Below are 20,063 nucleotides of genomic sequence, written 5' to 3' on the forward strand. Positions count from 1 at the left end.
TTGCAAGTAGAACTATAATAAGAAATAAGGGACACAGACAGTGACAATAAGACATTTAAAACACATACAAGAATACGTTATTAAGAAGAAAGTTAGTCAGAACTGCTTATGTCTTTTCTCTCTCTTTGACTTAGCATCGGGAACATCCACATCAAGATAATCCTCATCATCGTCGCTCACAAACACATCATATTTAACAGCAGCATAACCAGGTTGTTTTGGAATGACCTTCAGTTGGTTGTGATATTCATCTACCAGCTTCATTAACTCGTTGGCTATCACTTCGACCCGCTTCATACCATCTGCCCATGAATTACTGCTCTCTGTGCTGGTGTGGGCTCTGCCTAGCTTGCTACGGACTTCACTAATGTTGTCTACCTTGGCCTGAAGTGTGATAACTTGTGGCACTTTCTTTCTGTTGTCTACAATTCGTTTTGCCTCCTCCATTACATCATTGTAGCACCATTTCAGTACCTCTTGGTATCTCATGTAATCTTGCATCTTCTCCACGTGAGTAGTTGTGGTGCAGTGGATGTGGTAGGCATCTTGTTCCAAGTTGTAATCTTCTTCTGGTTCTGCCTCTTGTCGTAAATAAACACCGCAAACTTTACAATACCACTTCTCTCCAACTCCACTGCCTGCTAAATTTAATGCTGGAGTACTAATGACACTTGGTGGGCTGATTGGTTCACCAGTACCGAGTGCTTCAGAGTAGTAGTCAGTTTGCTCAAATTCCTCATATAAAGTATTGATGTCACCAGGTTGCATAAACTGCATTTGTTGTGCAGCTCCTCCCATTTGTTGTCCAATAACTGGTGGCATAGGTGTGTAATGGTTGGTGACAGGGTCAGGTAACGGTGCTTCTGTGCTCTGGAAATAGTTCTGCTGTGCCCAAGCTAACTGGTACTGGAGCTGTTCTGGTGTCATCCCAGCTGCTATTAGGCTATTGAGCATATCAAAGTGTTGCTGTGGAGTGACATATTCAACTGACAATGACTGGAGGTCACCAAACTGATGGGGTTGCTGTAAACCTTCTGATATAGCCTCGTCTAAAGCAGAGTGCATTCCTGAAGTTGCATAGGGAAATGTGTATGTTGAATGTGGAGCTGTAGGCTCTACAGGAATTGACGCAAGATATGGTGACATGTGTGGACTGGGGGACTCTTCAGATGAGAACACAAGAGATGTGTTATCTGAATTAGGATCAATGCTAGTACCAAGATCAATATTTAATCCCTTAACACCAACTGTTGTTGACTGTCCAATGGACGTTTTCGATCTCATGGGAAGTGAAGGGTTATCAGTGGTAGGGAATCCTACCTTGACCTTGGGCACATCTTGATTTTGCTGTTCATTCTTAGGACTAATGTGTGACCCAATAGGGGCTATAGTGGGCTGTTGTGGATTAGACGCAAACTGTTGAACTAACATTGGCAATGGTTGCAGCCCATGTTGTGGAAAGAAACGAGACTCGATCCTTGTAAAGACAAAAGGTTTAATTCCATAGCTATATCGCATGTTAACCACGTAACTTGAATACTTTTGCTGTATATCTCGTACAACACAAAACACTTCTTTAACATCAGTGGCCATTGCTGTGTGCTTGATGGCATTCAAAAGATGTGGTCGGTCTTGTAACGTACTTTGAAGATGTTGCATATTGATAGCTAGTGAACAAATACTGGAGTGAATTGCCTGTAAATCTTTGTTTACTATCAATGGAGCCAGATTTCCAAGCAAACACAAACAGAGAACAAAGCACCGTTCAAATCCATTGTTGTAAATGCTCCTTCCTAATGCATACGTTAGTATGTTAAATGATGGAACTTCTAAACCCACCAAAATACATACAATACGCTGCAAAAGTCGAAGAGAATCCAAATACAACTTTTCTAGTTTTTTTGCTGGTGTTTTGGCTACTGTTTGCACCACTGCAGTAAGCATCCACATGTTCTTACTTTTCTCGCTGACATTCAAGTCATCAAAGAACTGTACAGCATGTTCGTACAGTTGAGGAATAATAACTGCTATATCCCCATAGCCCACGTGGGCACCACTAGCTTGTAACACACCCAGTAGGCCTACACTGATAATCTCTAGCATTGACACAGCATTCAGTGCAGAGACCTTTGCTTGTATGTACCTATTCTTTGCTACCAGTAGCAATAACCTCTTAACCACCCCTTCTGCAAAAGCCATAAATTTACCACTTGATGTCAGACCCTTGCAAGTGGATGACCATATCAAGAAGCTGTGAAAGTACTTGGCATTGCTTAAATTAATATTCTCTTTAATGAAAACCGGTGGAGGCATGTATCTGGAATTTTGGTTGACGTTGTCATTGACGGAAGTACCTTCTTCAATTAGAGGTTTCTCTAGTTCTGATATGTTGGAGCCAGTGATCTTCAAGAAGTGCCATTTGTACAAGAAACTGTTAATGTCCCATGCTGGGTGATACTTCTTCTTTTCAATAATTTGATTGATGGATCTATTTAGTTGATTGCAAACCACCTTAGAGAACTGTATCATCTTCACATCTTTCTTGATAAGTGGCAAGTAGAAGTTCCACTGTGGAGAGAATGCGTTGACCAGCCTACTGGACCCATAGTGGATAATATGATTGGTGCAGCTAAAATTGCCATCCTCCACTGGCTGAAAGCTGTCAAACTTTGAATGGTAGTAACCCATCTCAATTAGCTGTGCACAACATCGGAGGTATACTGACAGGTCAGGTACTGTGGAACAAGCTACAGCGAAATCTTTTTCTGGTTTAGTAAGTGCTACATTTAATAAGGCATACTTTTCCAAGTTGATTTGATCGAGCAGGTAGTCTTCTAGTTTCAGTTGTAAACACCTACAAGCCAACCCAACTATATGCTTTTGGACTGTCTCAAATACATCAATGACTTTTAGTTGCAATAATCCATCACTATCTGTCTGAGCTAAAGCATTTGTTGCTAATTCTGGGATCCAGTAGAATTGCTGTGGGGGCAAAAATAGGGTTTCGTCTGACCTTTCAAATTCGTAGAATTTTAGACACTGAAGTGCAACTTGCTGGGGTACTGCGTCTGTATCCCTTAGGGCATCCCACGTTTCCAGTATAACCCGCAAACTAGTTAAAATGCTGCCAATCTGTTGATTTGTAAACGATAATGGTGCCTTCTTCAAATAAATAGATACGGATGCATTCAGTGCTTCAGCAGATCCAAATGGATTTAAATAGGTATAGCTCTTACTAACAGCAAAGCAAGCATTGATATCGTCTTTTAAAATAGCACATATCAAATCACCTTGCAATTTGATATCCCCGTCTTTGGCTTGCTTACAAGCTCGTTGTAATTCTGCAGCATCTTCTGCCTGTGATTGGACACTGTAGGAGGCTGAGCTGTTGGCACACAGTGCAGTGTACAGTCTAGCCTTAATGATCAATAGAAGGAAGACGCAGTAGTTGTCATAGTCATGCAGTTTGGAAGATATTGCAGTGCCCTTCTCAAACAACCCCTGGCCCTTTAACAGCCGGTACAGGTTGTCGTACTGCTTCATCTTAAACAACATATCGACAGCTTCATCAATAAACCCAGCTCTCTTCAAGAAACTGATCTTGTCTTTTATCTCTGTGAATAGCTCCACACATTCAACCGCAAGTCCTTTTTTACCGATCTTAAGGTAGTAGGTGGCAGTCAGGTGAGCCACTTCATTGACAGTGCATTCTTTTCGTAGAGGTGGGTTTGACTTGTCATTAGAGTACTCCACTGCTAGTTTGAGTGCTGTTGGGAACAGGGTCCCCTTGGTATCCATCATCAACATCTGAATGGCACCTTCCACATTTCCTTTCTTCTTCAGTATGTTAGCTACTTCAGTAAGATTGCCACACTTCTGGTAGGCCTTAACAGCATACTCTTCCTACACATAAAAAAAAATACAGAACATTTATAATTAAAACAAAGCAAAACTACAACATTATACAGTGGAACCTCAGTTATCCGAACCCCCCTTGGAACCAGGGGTGGTCCATAAGTCTGAAAAGTTCATATCTGTAAAACTGTATGAAAATAACCTTAAAATAGCATAAAGAACATTGGTAAAATGTTGGTACTGTTCAACTACCCTAATAGAACAGTCACTGTAGTTCGGTTAACCGAGCATCCGGATAAGTGGAGTCCAGATAACTGAGAGGTTCCCTGTACACAACTATGATTACTTTACCTGTCCAAGTTGTACAAACAGCGGTGCTGCGAGATCATATTCACGGGCATTGAACAGGCACACTGCTGCCTTGTCAATCCATTTAGCTGATGGCTGCAACTTCAAGCACTCAAAGAAGTTGAGTGTGGCAGTCACAAAGTATTCCTTCATCTTCTTCACATCATGCTTGTACTTCTTACCCATCAGCACACAAGAGTAAGCCTTAACTTCTCTAGTGAGTTCAGGCATTCCTGCCTTGTTGTAACATAGAATTGCAAGGTCCCACAAGCATCTCTTCTTGAAGTAGTCACCCTGTTTCTTCCAATCCTCTGAAGAAGACACGGCCGCAATCATTGACTCCATAGGAGAACCATCTTCACTGCCAGCAGTATAGGAAGGCACTGATATGGTTTTGACTAGGTCCCTCTTCTGAAAATAGTGGAACATTGGTGCACGTTTTGTACGATTAGAATCATATATCCACAGGTTGCACTTTGCCCTTGTTAGTGCTGTGTACAAGAACTTCAATTCTGAGTTGAGCATCTTGTGTTGACGTTCATCAAAATCCAATGGTCGAGGTTCTTCTATTCCATTCTGACATTGGTAGTCCAGGTCTGGATGTCCTGTCAGATACTGCTTGGTATAGCTTGTCACCACACGCCACTCCCTTTCAATCTACAAACAAAAATAAAAGCAAAATAAACATGTTCAACATAACTTGCACAATGTATGCACAAGCTTTATTATACATGCACGCAAACATACATGTACACACACACACAATATTATATTTTTGCATACATACGCATACCTTGGAATCAGCAAAGAAGTTGTATAGCAAGACATCATCAAATTCCAAACCCTTAGACTCAAATACAGTCAACACAATACCAGCTTTCAGCTCATCAGGGAGACTCTTCTTTGCCTCTTCAGACTGTACAATAATTGCTTGCCTAGCACCAAACTCAATGGCAGATGCTTCTCTCCTATTTCCTCTCAGCAGCAGAGCAAGATCACTGTAGCTACAGGATAACAACAATACTGGTTTGGGTCCTGGAAACATTCCTTGATCACTGGGGAGTTTGTCAAGAGATGACCTAAAGAAGTTCATCAACAAGTCAATCACACTTGCAGCAAGTTGTAGAATACCGGAATGTGACCGAAAATTCTGTATTAGGTCGTGCAAATGGGGAACCTTAACCTTTGTACCCCGACCCCTGGAGATATCCACATGTTTACTGATGTAATGGAACACTGATCGCAGGTCACTGAACCTAAAGGAGACACCTCTCATGATGCTCTGGGCAGTGTCTCCAGTTAGGAAAAGACTATTAGGCCATCGACAACAATGTAAAAGTAATGTCAACTCTGCTTGCGTGAAGTCTTGTACTTCATCAATGTAGAACTGATGGATACACCAGTTGATGTCATCAAGCTTTGACAGCCGCTGAAATAAGTTGAAGACTAAATCACACTCGTCAAAATATCCACTCCTCTTCTTGATCTGTTCATATTTTTCAAACAGCGCGTAAGCCATCTCCCTCTTGTTAGCAAAGTTTGGTGCCATCTTACGCCCAAGATTCTGATATTCCTCCAGTGACAGGTAACCGTTGGTAGTTCGCAGTGCCTGAGATGATCCCTTGATAAAGGATTTGATTTCCATCCAAATCAGAATTGGATTGATCGGCATCTTTTTTGCTTTGCGTAACTTCCTATCCTCCTTTGATATGATTGGCCACATATTGTCTATAAAGAAGTTAGCATCAACTTTTCTCCAGTTTGATTTCTCTCTTGTAAAATGGTGTGAGTGTTGTTTAGCATAATCAGTGGTCTCATCCTCATCTTCACTTCCTGACTCATCTAACATGACCAGCGTCTCGGTGTAGTCATCATAGTTGTAATCCATGTCAAGGATTTCAATGGCAAGTGATCCGTCTGGGTTGCGAGGGAAAAAACTATCATTATCCTCAAGTGATGCATCCAACATCACTAGCCAATCACGCGAGGTGAGAAAGAGTGGATATCCATGTGGTTTGATCTCTTGTAGGGTAGCAGGGTAGCGGGTATCTTCGTACTCTAAATGTGCGCTTAAATGGTGCTCAGTATGAGCAAGGTCGTAGAATTTTCTTTTAAACTGTGCACACAAGACACTATTCTTTGTGATAAAAGCCTGCTGTAGATCATCATAAATATAAGTGACCTCTGAATCGGTTGCAGCCACACTGTCAGTCATCTCAGGTGTCTCCCGATCGGAGCTTTGTTGTTCATCTTCATCTGGTGAATTGTACCCATCAGACTCATCTTCAAACCACGAGTCAACATCATCATCAAACGCTAACCTACCATCATCATCAACCTCTGAAGGTGTACCCTGTGAGCCACTATCATCTACAAACTCACTGGAGACTGAACTCTTAGACACAGACCCAGAAACTTGCGGAGGCAAAACATTCTCCACCTTCACGTTATTGCTGTTGTTACCATCTTCCGGGAAAATGTCTTCTTCTTTTGCTTTATTTATTTGCTGGTCATCTGTGACATTAACAGCAGCAGCAGCTACTGGCATTCGAGATTTTATCAGCAACACTCGTGGAAGGCATGGATCAGTAGCTGTCTCCCAATAGCATCTGAACTGGTTCCACATTCTGTAAAGGCAACAGGTGGTCTTACCTGTACCACTACGACCCAGTAGGAGAATGGATTCATTTTGGTCTAAGTTTATGATGTCATGCTCTTTGGGCCATCCCTTAAATGGAAAATCCCTCCTTGAATCTTCACTGTTTAGCAAATTATGGACAAACCCATCAGAAAAGGAGTAGAACGTTACAACACTGTATTCGCTATCTTTGGTGCTAGCAGGAGGGTAGAAATCATTGTATGAAATACTTGTGCATGAAATATTGCCTTGCAAATCGATGACACGGAAGAGACGAGGAATCCTTTCCCTCTTGTTGATGAACTTTTGCTCGTTAACAGGTAGCTCTTTTTGCTGTTGCAATTTCTTGACTGCAGCACTGCCTTGCCCTCGGATATGTGATTTTTCTATCTGCCTGACAATAGAATCAGTGTTATCACAGTTCAAAATTACACTCCATATTCTGATGATTTCAGAGTAGATTACTTCACCTGATGTATCCAAGTGGAGGGTCTGATTCTTCTGAGTGCAGCGTGGTGAGTATGCTATAGCTAGCTCCCAGATTATTCGTGACTTTTTTGTTAGCCGCAGTGCATACAAGTGCAGATTCGAATTGCTGTGAATCGGCATGCAAAATTTGTGGTGCCACTCTCCCTTTGCTAAACGCCGAATCTTGGACAATGCAAGCTTCCTCAAGGGCATGTCTAGTTTGGCTAATGTCCTCCAGACACTCTCAGTGCACTCCACTTCCCATGTGTAATCCTCAAATCTATCACAATAAAACTCATTTCCATACTCAACGTCATCATCTGATTCTAATTCATCATCGGAACATCTACTGAGGATGTTTTCAACAACAGTGACAGTTGTTTCACTTCTAGTAACATCCACCAATTTGCCTGTTGATTCATATGTTGTAGCACCTTCCTGAAACAAATGGCTATACATGTCTGGCTTCTGCACCACATCATCCACCATAGCCTTGGCATAGTTGCGGAGCAAATTATACGTTGCCTTACCATCTAAAACCATAAGTCCTTCTTGTACTAGTTTAACCTTCTTCTCCGGCTGTTTAGATGGACTGATAATACCACTACCAGTATTGCCATTGTGTGGTTTCTTGTTCTCACTATCATCATCCGCTGCTGCTTGAGATTTCTTCTGCTTCTTTTTACCCTTAGTTATCCCTCCTTTAACCACGACACAGTGCTCCCTCCACTTTACCAGTGCCATCTCTACGTTGGGACGCAAGTGACGCCGAGCCTTACCACAACACTCCAGAGGTGTTTTAGCGTTGCGGTCTTTAACCTCCATGTCAAATGGGTAGTTAGACAACAAGTCAATGATGTCTTTACTGTGGTTAGTGTTTTCAGCCACTGCCATGTGGTGTGGTAGCTGACCATTGCTGTCTACTAGTTTACTATTCTCAGGGAGCTTGTACGAGTCCAGTACTTGCTTGAGAATATCAATTCTACCTGTATACAAAGCAAAATACGTAATAACGTTTGTGCATGCTTTAAGTAAGAATACAATATACGTACTTTTAAAATCATTACTATAATTGCAGTGTGCAACATTAAGTGATAGCCTAACTATTTAATTGGAGCTTCTTTAAAATATGAAATGACACAAGCTCTGTGTACGTTATGGTGTACCTAACCACCAATACTACTCCCTTTAAAAGTAATACCAAGGATATGAATACAACAAACAATTATGAAGTACTGTACACCCACACAAAAGGTACAAGGTAGTGAGACAACACTAGAGATATAGGTGGAAATAACAAACAAACACAACACAACAAAATACATCACACACACACACACACACACACACACACACACACACACACACACACACACACACACACACACACACACACACACACACACACACACACACACACACACACACACACACACACACACACACACACACACACACACCTGTGTGAAGAGCAATTTTAGTTGCAACATGTACTGAAGTTGTACTGGGCTTGCTAACTCCAACTTTGGTAAGGCCAGCACCATGATCCACCAGTAGGGCAGCCAGGTCATACCTACTTTTTTCTAGAGCACATAACATGGGAGAAGGCAGCTTGGAGTTCACCCCAATTTCTTTACCACCCTTGTCAAGAATCAAACTGAGAAGTTCGACAGTAAAGATCTCATTTTTGCCGTGCTTCTTTATCAGTGAAGAGATGTCCACAGAGCTGGCATCTGCATTAAACTGCAGCAGTGTGGTACTGGCCTCAAATGCTGCACGATCAAGTAGCACGCTGAGTGGACACTGTCCTTTGTCGTTTGCCACAGCAGTTGTACCACCATGTGTCAGGAGTAGTGTAAGTATTTCTTCTGTGATATCGGCTGTTTTCCAACTTAGAATAATCCAAATATCATTGCCAACAAACTGTGCACCATGTTTTACACAGTATTCAACAAACGCACCGAGACATCTTTTCTGTAATGCCACAACCAGCAGATCCCGATAGTCGATGGTGATTTTTGAGTCCGTACGCCTCACTTCATTACAGAGGAACACGGCAACATCTGGTTTACGCTGATCAATGGCAACTGTGATGCATCCTAAACAAGGCTTTGTACCGTGCTCAATAAGGACCTTCAACAGGTTTAGATTTGGATGAAACCTGTTCATGAACTCGTACAACTTGATGCAGATGGTCTTGCACTTCCCCTTAGCCATGCCACACTTTGGCATCGATTTCTTCTTTGATGGTTTGGTAAACAGGAACTCCCAGTGGGGCAGTTCTGCCTCGGGCAGGGTGATCAACTTCTCAACGACTGGAGTGAACTCTAACCTGTCAGGAATCTTCTCAGTGGTATCTACAGAGTAACACATACACATGCAGTAAAAAAAAAGGTTAGAAAGACAATGTTCTGTTATACACAAGGAGTTACAGAGTATTCTATGTCAGTTTTGGATTAGACATAATTATGGGTACACAGTGGGTATTCAGCTACCTGGCTCTCAGAGTGAAAACGATTGTTCAATAAGAGTTTATTATGTTATATTAGAGTATTTGAATAAATCACTAATGTCAAACAATAATTACCAAAATAAAGCGTAGTCAAAATCTTAGACCAAGTTTACTGTATACCAGGACCTACCCTGCATACTATTGTTCCAATGATACAGCAAAGTACCAATTGATGTAATACTCAGTAGTGAATTGCAATGCAATATGGAACATATAATTGTATGCCTAATACTGGCACATAGCTATATTTTATTACATACTTGCCTTCCATATTACTTATGTGTGACTGTTCTACTAGAGTATCTCAGATCCTGTGCCATTTGTGCTAGAACATTTCTCAAGGCCATTTCCAACCTACTACACCCCAAAATTCTGCTAGCACAGCACATTATGAAGGTATTTGGTGCAAATGGTTTTTATTGGTATCGGAATAACACAATTACTGATATCTTCCAACAACAAATATTGGCACCAAATTTTATACTGATTCAAATATCACTGGGACTCTTAATACACATAGTATAGCTCCAATATGTTAGTCAACTACTTATTACAGACTACACACACACACACATACTAATGTCCACAGCAAGTATGAGACACTTGCAGAAAGTGGTGACATCGTTCTCGTAGGAATAAGAAGTCAAGTAATCCTTCAGGGCATCCTCACGGTAACAATTCCTTTTGGCGTTGGTCCGGTAAAATCCTGACCCATTGGCACCCATGTATCGTAACACTTCTGCACGACGGAAGAAGCCCTACAAAATTATAATTAAAATTTTTATTTGTAGTCACAAAATTTTGCTGTCACATACAGTCATTTCATACAATGAATTTCAAAAGGAGATCACAATCCAGTAAATCGTATCAAATAAGAATTTGTAGTTTACACTACCACCCATACATTTTGTTTAGTGGTCTATTTCAGCAATCTCTATTCCGTTTTGAAATTTCCACTTCTTGTAAATCCGAATTTATAATTATTTCATTAATCATGAAGATTATAGTTTTAGATAGAGACATGAGAAAGTGATGAAATGAATAGCAAATAGTGTATAGTGTCTATTTATATTAATAGTGACTTCAATAGCTGGCAAATCTCCACATTACCAGATTCACTTGAGATGTAGTGCTGACATTTCATAGATGGTACGGTATTGCCAATTTGGTATCAAGGGATAACTAAAGTAAATTGCCATATTTTGCTCAACACTACTTGAATGTTTTATTAGAGTATCAGGGGCAGATCCAGACCTTTTAAAAGGGGGGTTCCACTCTGAAATTGCAACTTCAGCCTAGCTGTAAGTCGAAGAAAGAAAGAAAGAAAAAAAAGGATCATCACCTGCTGACAATAGCTGCCCCTCACCATAGATACCCTCACCAACTATATTTCCTTATTTATAACTCCACATGTAGCCTGCTACACTGCTCCTCTTAAGAATACTGTGACTGCTCTATTAGAGTATCTCGAGTAAGAGAGGCTCTTTCAAAAGGGGGGTTCCATGGAACACTTGAACCCCCTGGATCCGCCCCTGAGTATCCATGTACCCGAATGTTTAATTTGATCTGCCCATGTACACAATGTACACTGACAAAACCAAACACAAGTGTAATCTTGCACAGTTTCCCACAGGCAATGACTTTTGGATGAGAAAAAATGGCCCTGCTTGGCCCATGAGCCCACCACAAAATCAAACAATAAGTCACAGATACACACACAGACACAGACACACACATTAATCTGTCCAGCAAGTTTTGCTACTTTTAGCCCTGTGAAATATAAAGATTATGAATAATCAAATTTGTCAAAAGTACAAATACTACTTCCTTTTCACTAAATATAAATACTTACTGGTGTACCTATATGCAAAGAACAATCAGAGGGCTGCTTGTGATAATGGACACTTTGTAAAGTGGTTTTTGGTGTGCGTTCTATTAGGATTTTTGCAAAACCATGGGTAATAGCGACACTTATTTTTAGCAGTTTGGTTGCATATAATGACGACCAGTATGCTAACTCAACAAGAGATAATAATACAGGGATTATTAGTGCCGTATGGTCTTGTAACAGTTAAGCAGCTTCCTTTATGAATAATTTAGTACATTTTCACTTCTAACCACAGCCAGACATGAGGGCTTGTGTTCCAATGACTCAAGCGCAGAGCTGTTGTATAACTATGGGGTAAATAGCAACAAAATCACTCAGAATTTCAACTACATCACTGTTTCATCAGAAACAAACTTCCTAGCATACTGTAATGTATAGAAGAGTACAGCACTCAGTCTTGCTGGTTCAGTTGGATGCCTTGCTGTTCTTGCTGCCTTCGAAAAATTCATGGTGCTAACTTATTTGTAGCAAGGTGAAATGCTATACGCAAGTATAAGGGAAAATGAGAGATCATAGAAATAAAAAGTAGTGAAGCAAAGGAGGTCGCCTACACCGTACCTGAAGATAAACTGGTGGACTTTTAAATCCCTATCCTCCATTGTTTTACTAGTCTTTATTTCTATGATCTCGAATCACACCTTAATTTTTCCTTATACTTGTTTCTGTTTACTTTATTTGTAACATTATTTTATGACTGGTGAACTCATGCATACCGCTTTAGGACAGAAAGAAAGGCACCAGTCTTATTGTCTTCACCTGAACAGCACCCCAAATATCAATTACTGAAATTGGCCATTACGCTTCATTTTCAGCTATGTTCAACCTGTTACACAGTGTTACACAGTGTTACACAGTGTTACATGTCACACAGTGTTACATGTCACACAGTGTTACATCACACAGTGTTACATGTCACACAGTGTTACAAACAAACAACACTAGAAGGACCTCCACAATCAATCCAGTCATAGTGAACAATTCTCATCAAACATAGGAAGCCATTACACGGCACTACCGTGAATTGACACCTTACGTTGACAGTAAAGATGAATGGGATACAAAGGAGGATACAGATAAGTCCATGATGCATGCATTGTACATACTGTGGTATGCCAAAAAGCACCAGTCGGGAATGAAGCAAAGTAGAACAGTGAAAAATCAAGCCCGTGGCCTTAGCTGTTATCAAGTTACACTTGTCTGAAGGAATCAGTCAAGCAGTCAGTCAGTCAGCCAGTAGAAAATTCTGTTGAAATTTCATAGCAACTTTTTGAAAGGGTTTCAAGTTGTACTGAAGGCACTTTTGGGCTTGGTTATATAGCTAATACTGCCAAGATGCCAGGATGGTATTGTGAGGCAGGTTTTAGGGTGATATTTTTGCCGTGAAAGCTCAAACCTTCATGATCCAAAATACACAGTGCTATCATACAGTATGATTAGAAAGCCATTTCATTTCTACTCAGTGATTTGTTACAGGACTATAAGGTATCAGATACTCTCCTCTCTCATATTACTACTACACAAAATTCACAAATTTAAGACATAGAAATAAAAAGTAGCAAAACAAGCCACCTACACTTTTTTTTCTAATGATAGATTTGCAGTATTTCTTGTATATTTTCAACAGGGCAACATGTGTAGTGTTTACTTGTACAAACAAGGAAGAGAAGTTGACTTTCCCATATAAATTCAGTCTATACTCATGACTGAATTAGGGATTGGAAGGTCCACTAGTATATAATCAGGTGTAGGTGACCTCCCATATTTGGTGTAGGTGACCTCCCATATTTCTATTATCCCTAATCAAAGTTTTACTTAGACTTGTTTGTTTACTTTTTTTTGCAACATTATTATGACTGGTGAAGTCAACCAGTCACAACAAAAAATTCGTACGATTCCTGTCAAACATAGGGAAGCCATCACAAGGTGCTACCACGAATTGACACCTTGCACTGTCAGCAAAGATAAATGGGTCACAAAAGAGAACACAGGTAAGTCCATGAAGCATGCATTGTACATCCTGTGGTATGCCTAAAGGCACCAGTTGGGCTGAAGCAACATTCAACAGTAAAAAATCAAGCCTGTAGCCTAAGCCATTATCGAGTTACACTTGTTTGAAGGCATCAGTCAGTTAATCAGTCAGTAGAAAATTTTACTAAATTAAAAAAAATTAAATTTCATAGCAATTTTTTGGAAGTGTTTCAGGTCATACTGAAGGCACTTTTGAGCTTGGTTGTACCTAACCAATATACTGCCAATATGTTGTGAAGGTATTGTGAGGCTGGCTTTAGAGTGACATTTTTGGCCAGAAAACCCAAACCCTAATATACAGTGCCATTGTACTGTATGATATGTAAATTCACATACTACCATGTGTATGTAGTGAACATACTGCAGCACAATGCTCACCTTTGCCCAGGTGGGGTTGGTTCGTATGCTCTCCATCGCAGCAGCCAGAGCCTCGGCTAGACGCCCCATGGATAGCTCCACCAAGGACAGGTTGGCAGATATTCGAGCATACTCACCATTCACCCAACTTGGACCACCTCTACAAATCTGTGTCAGTTTCTTCAGTTGATTGAGTGCCTGCAAGTAGTAATTCTTTGCAGTGTAATAGTCATGGGCCTTATAGGCTTCATTGCCTCGCTTCCTGAGTATGTCACATGAGTCTCTCACAGCCTACAAATGACATCATACCATACTATTATACTAAAATACATACACAATCACAAATAAAACAATTACAAACTCAAATACCAATGTCCTGGTGTACACATGACTACAACTGTTGACTGAATATGTTGGACATGCAGCAACACAGCAATGTAGACATATGTCACGTTCTCCATTTTCTCTCTTCATATGAAACGCCAAAGTATGAGCTGAACTGACTAACCATATTGCGCTTGTTAGTAGCTTGTTAGTAGCGACAGCAGCAGAGGGGTGTAGGGGTGTGTGCCCGTAGCTTGTAACCAGCTGCTCAATCTTGTTGTACTAAATAGCAATACAGTTGGATTTGCTTAGAGGCACGCCTATTCCAAGCCATAATACTACAAGCTACATGTGTTTAAACAATCATCAAACCACCTGTAAATCAATTCAGCTACACGACAGCATGTCGGGTCAGCTATACAGCAGCGCAGCGCTAATTGACCAACACAAAAACAATGATATTATGCAATATAACTTACTTCTTTTACGTCGCACACAATTGTCATACCATCGCCTAAACAGACACCTCCTCTCATACAAGCAAGAAGAAATAGCTCATAGCCTTCATCTCTTTCACTCATGGTGTACTACTGGTGTCACTTTTCACACATAAAATGGCTAAAAGGTGATGCATGATGCCTTGCAGTGTGAGAAAATTTAAGTGTTTCAAGCACATCAAAACCAATAAGTCAATCGTAAAATAAGAGTTTGCAAAGACACAAGACAGTAGATGGTCCCAAGGTGTCTACAGTAAAACAATTTTCTTGAGATATACATTAGTACTAGTATCATAGATATTATACACTACGTAGTGTATAATATCTATGCTAGTATACACATGCCTGTTATGTTCAATGCAAAGAGCTCTGATTTCAGGGTATACACAGCAATGTTTCTACATTGTACCAGGTAAGTAGCTAATCACTTGAGGGCACAGTAACATCAATAGGAATGGAGCAAACAATATCATTTGTACCCGAACTGGTACTGCACCGTACCCTTGGGGTATGGTATTAATCCCAGGCAATATGGGATATGTATAGACCTACTTCAGGTTTATCCAAGCCAAGCATAACTGCTTCTTTGAAATCGTTCCATGTCTGGATGGCTTCCACCAGTAGTGGCATCAGACGTTTGCGTCCCTTAGTGTTACATAACTCCAGCACTGTCTTGCTGGTTTTCTTGTCTCTCACATCAGTGTCCAGTGGATACTTACACAACATCCTCAACACCATAATAGCATGGGTACCATTGTCCAGAATGACATAATGTAATGGAGTCTGACCTGTACACCAAAGAAAATGTAATTAAAACGTATGACTAAATCTGTATACAGATAACCAAGCAGTATACAGTACACACACTGCACACATACCATCACAGTCCACCACAGGACGATCCACGGTGTAAGTGTGGCAGGTCAGAGCCCGGTCCAGAGCACTAGCAATACCTGTAACATTATAAAATAACTACAGTAACACCTAAACCCTCAAAGCACTAGTGTACCACACAATTACTATAGTATTTTTCGATGTAAAATGTTAATATGTAAAGGAACAAAAATATACAGCCAACACTTTGGTAGGAATATTGTTAATACCTGTGCTCAAAGCTAGTGTAGTTGCTAGATGCATCAGAGTTGTGCCTGCTGATGCTGACAAGCGTACGGCACTCAAATCGGCCCCATGATTCAATAGGACAGCCCCCAGATCACTCCGCTGGTGTGTGATAGCACTGACCATTGGCTCCGGAATGGACTTGTCAACACCATCAACTTTGGCACCACATTTGATCACCTTCACAAGCATTTCCTCTGTGATCACATTTCTGAAACGGACAATCCACCTGGTAAGATCTACCATTGACGTATCTGGTGAGAATGTTTCCAACATGAACTCGCAAATGTCCCATACTCCTTGAAAGAGAAAGTATTCAATTGGGACCATACCACCAGACGAATTCTTAGCATTCAAATTACTCTTGTCACGAAATATGGTCTTAAGAAAATGGTGGGTGTAATTTGGTGATTTCCACAAGATTAACTTCCAAACATCATCACCACAAAGTGCTGGATTCTTTCCTAGGAAATACTCTACTAAGTTGTTGCGTTTGTGTTTTAATGCAGAAAGCAATAATCGATGGTTGTCGATCTTCCTTGGTGGCTTGAGATTTTCAATCACACTACATAGCATCAGAGGAACTTGGGGGTCAGAGAATAAGCTGATGGCCAGCTCTACGGTTTCTTCTGTAACTGACGTTCCATGCTGGGCAAGTGTCATCAACAACTCTCGGCTCATTGTGAATTTCTTGATGATGTCGGGAAGTAGTAGCCACGATGTGTCACATCTGCCATTGGCCATTCCGCTGCCTGGTAGCAGCCGCTTTGCACACTTCTTTGACATATCTGGCTTCAGTAACAGAAACTCCAAGTAGCGTAGTTTAAAGTCTGGTTCCTTAAAGAGTCTCTTGAGAACTGGAGTGAAGTCTGTCGACTGTTTCACTGGAGGCATGAACTTTGATGACCCTACAGGATGAGTACAATGATGATAGTGGACAAAGGGTGAAGTGTAATGCATTTCCATATATGTACAAAGTATCAACTATAACTGAAAGTTATCACTCGAAAGTCTTCTGTTGACAACTTGCTACAACTTTTTTGATTAAGGATAATTATGTCATATGTACACTTCAGTGTGAGTTGAGAGAATGTGTAACTGTGTGTATGTAGAAGACAAGACATTGATGTAAAATGACACATCTATGAGGGAAGAAAAATACTACCAATAGTGGGAGCATCACCCAGTGGATGACTTCACTTCAATGGTATGTGGATGTTTGTGTGTATGTACATGTGTAGAAAAAGTGTGTGCGTGCGTGCGTGCATGCGTGCGTGCGTGTGTGTGTGTGTGTGTGTGTGTGTGTGTGTGTGTGGTGCATACATTTGTCCATGGCTACATTAGAGGATACGAGTATTTCACACTATACTTTGCATCATTAGTTCAAGGCAATTGGGTTCCTACAAGTCTTCTTGTATCAAAGGAAACAGTCTACTTTGTACCACTCAACACTTATTTGATCACATTGTCATGGGATGCACAATCTCTCTAACTGAATAGTTTTGACATTAACACTTTACCCACCACCAGAAAAGCTTTAGGGTGTAAATTATCATGAAAAGTATCACAAGTACTTTACCAACTGCATGCTTACAAGTACCCACTTAAATCAGCTTGAACAGTTTGGCATGCAAACAAACAGTATATGTTAAGCACCAACTATACTATAGTCAGTTTCGTACATTAACATTAACATTACCATACAGTACATTACCATTACCATACAGTACATACACACATGACATTACATACATACAGACACACTTTCAAAATATGTTGGATGGTGAAATTTGGCTTTTTTGACCTGCTACAAATCTTATGATTTAAACATCAGACATTTTGTTTATGATTCATCAAGCTTCCAACCAATGTTTCCTATGGGAAAGCCATAAAGTGGCCCATATTGTGTTGTCTTTTTTAAACTATTGATGGAGCCAAACCACGCATGTCAGTTCTCTTCACACCTTTATTGTTGTCACCAATCATCTCAGTAACCAAAATTATATTTCTTTGCGAAAAACTTGCTTCATTGTCTCATCTCAGGCATTAGCTCAAACGTGAACGCTGCACAGTCACACATACACAAACACACGCCACACACACATGCACACAACACACACACACACACACAAACACACACACACACACAAACAAACAAACACACACACACAAACAAACACACACACACACAAACAAACATACACAAACACAAACAAACACACACACAAACACAAACAAACACACACACAAACACAAACAAACACACACACAAACAAACACACACACACAAACAAACACACGCACGTACGCACACACACACACAAACAAACACAAACACTACACATACCTAGATCAACAGACAACATTACACAGTAGGTCAACGTGGTAGGATCACTAGTCAACTGGTACGAGTGGTAATAATCATTGAGCGCCTTCACACGATAATCGTGTGCAGTCATTTTGGATGAGAGCACCAGTGGCTGGCTAATTAGAGCTCTGTGAACTTCACCACGACGGAAATGAGCCTATCACATAGAACAGTCAGTTACAATTGTACAACATACAATACCATTTATAATACACACAGAGAATACATTACACACCACGTGCAAACACAGCCACACATGTGTACCATACACTATCACATTACTAAACATGGCCATACGCATTTGATTATGTAGTTAGTATCAGTTACACAGAAGCCACTCCAACAACATTACAGCACACAGATCATCTCATACAGTAACACTGATGTTAATGATATGTGACAGACCATGAATAATATTAGTATGATGGTATCCATACATAACTCTTATTCCAACGTTGCTACCTGGGGTTAATCTGAGCTACTCTTCACCATAATGACAATGAAGAGTACATGATCATACAAAGTACCTCTAGTATGGGACTTGCTAGCCGTGTTAGGCCATGTGTATTTGAGATACGTATGTATAGTGGTGTCTCTATATTTGCCAGGCAGGACACCCAAGTTGTAGTGATGGGTCCAAATCATGTACGTGTGTACTGTACACTTAAGCAAAAGGGACCACAAAAGAGTATTATCAAGGTGTTCACATTTCAGGGTGTCCACTTGGGTGTTCCACTCATTGTTAATAGATTAATTGCATACATTAGTTTTTATAGTTAATGGATGATGACTTCTAGTAGCCGCAACACGATAGAGTGTATCCGTTTACACCATTTAAAACTAGTATTGGTTGCTTTTGAGGCAAAAAAAATCAATGGCTTCCATGTAAGAAAATGAGCAATTGTGTAAGCAAGATGGAGGATGATGATGCGTACTACATATTTGCCCAGTGCAGTTAGTTGCTGATGCCTTTCGGAAAGTGGAAACGTTCAGAAGTCACCACACCCTAAAACTCTTGTATCTTCTATTGTATTATAAAATACATTCTTCTAGCTGTAGAAATTGCTACAGTGAGTGAGTTACACTAGGAATAAAGGGGACTGGGTTGACTTAGCTGTACAAACCAATTAGCAGTTGGAGTGTAATGGCCTGTTCCTTCCAGCTGCAAAGCAGTATTACTAAAATCATCCTTCACCTCATACTTGCCTTACGCATTCACGGAGGTAGCCTGTGATTATACAGAAAATATTTAGCGTGACGTCAAACGGATACCCTCTACAACAATATGTGAAGACCTTAGATATGTGTACAAGCCCTTGTCCCCCAACAGAAGTCCACCCCTTTACAAGTACATACAAACACATACTGCTAATTTGTACCAACCTTGGCATAGTTTGGCTGCATCTGGCAACACTTCTCTGCTGAATGTAACGCTTCTTTGTAATTCTTCTCCTTCAAATAAACCAGTGACAGGTTACAAGTACACTTGCATGCCTCGTCTAGGATTTGATCAAACGTGTCTGACATTGCTTGATGACGAAGATTCTCCTGTATGGCACCCATGGCTGTACAGTAAAAGAATTTCGCCATCTCTAGGTTGTTCTCCTTGAAGGCTTGATTGCCCTGCTCCCTCAACACATGGAAGCCATGAATGGCATCCT

The 20,063-nt window shown here is 40.5% G+C and overlaps 1 protein-coding gene across 1 annotated transcript in view; it reads right to left on the minus strand.

Moving 5' to 3' along the window:
- Nucleotides 1–20,063, minus strand: part of LOC136254324 (uncharacterized) — a 21,597-nt gene continuing 1,534 nt past the window's right edge. The window contains exons 2-12 of the mRNA XM_066047001.1: nt 19,786–20,061; nt 18,382–18,559; nt 16,019–16,942; nt 15,794–15,868; nt 15,468–15,703; nt 14,116–14,385; nt 10,399–10,579; nt 8,770–9,666; nt 4,997–8,295; nt 4,207–4,860; nt 1–3,903 (exon numbers count right to left, since the gene is read on the minus strand). Coding sequence (XP_065903073.1) covers nt 97–3,903; nt 4,207–4,860; nt 4,997–8,295; nt 8,770–9,666; nt 10,399–10,579; nt 14,116–14,385; nt 15,468–15,703; nt 15,794–15,868; nt 16,019–16,942; nt 18,382–18,559; nt 19,786–20,061 — 10,797 coding nt within the window. The 3' untranslated portion in view covers nt 1–96. The remainder of the gene's footprint in view (nt 3,904–4,206; nt 4,861–4,996; nt 8,296–8,769; nt 9,667–10,398; nt 10,580–14,115; nt 14,386–15,467; nt 15,704–15,793; nt 15,869–16,018; nt 16,943–18,381; nt 18,560–19,785; nt 20,062–20,063) is intronic.

This window comes from Dysidea avara, chromosome 4 (assembly GCF_963678975.1).
Source record: "Dysidea avara chromosome 4, odDysAvar1.4, whole genome shotgun sequence".
Classification (NCBI taxonomy): Eukaryota; Metazoa; Porifera; class Demospongiae; order Dictyoceratida; family Dysideidae; genus Dysidea; species Dysidea avara.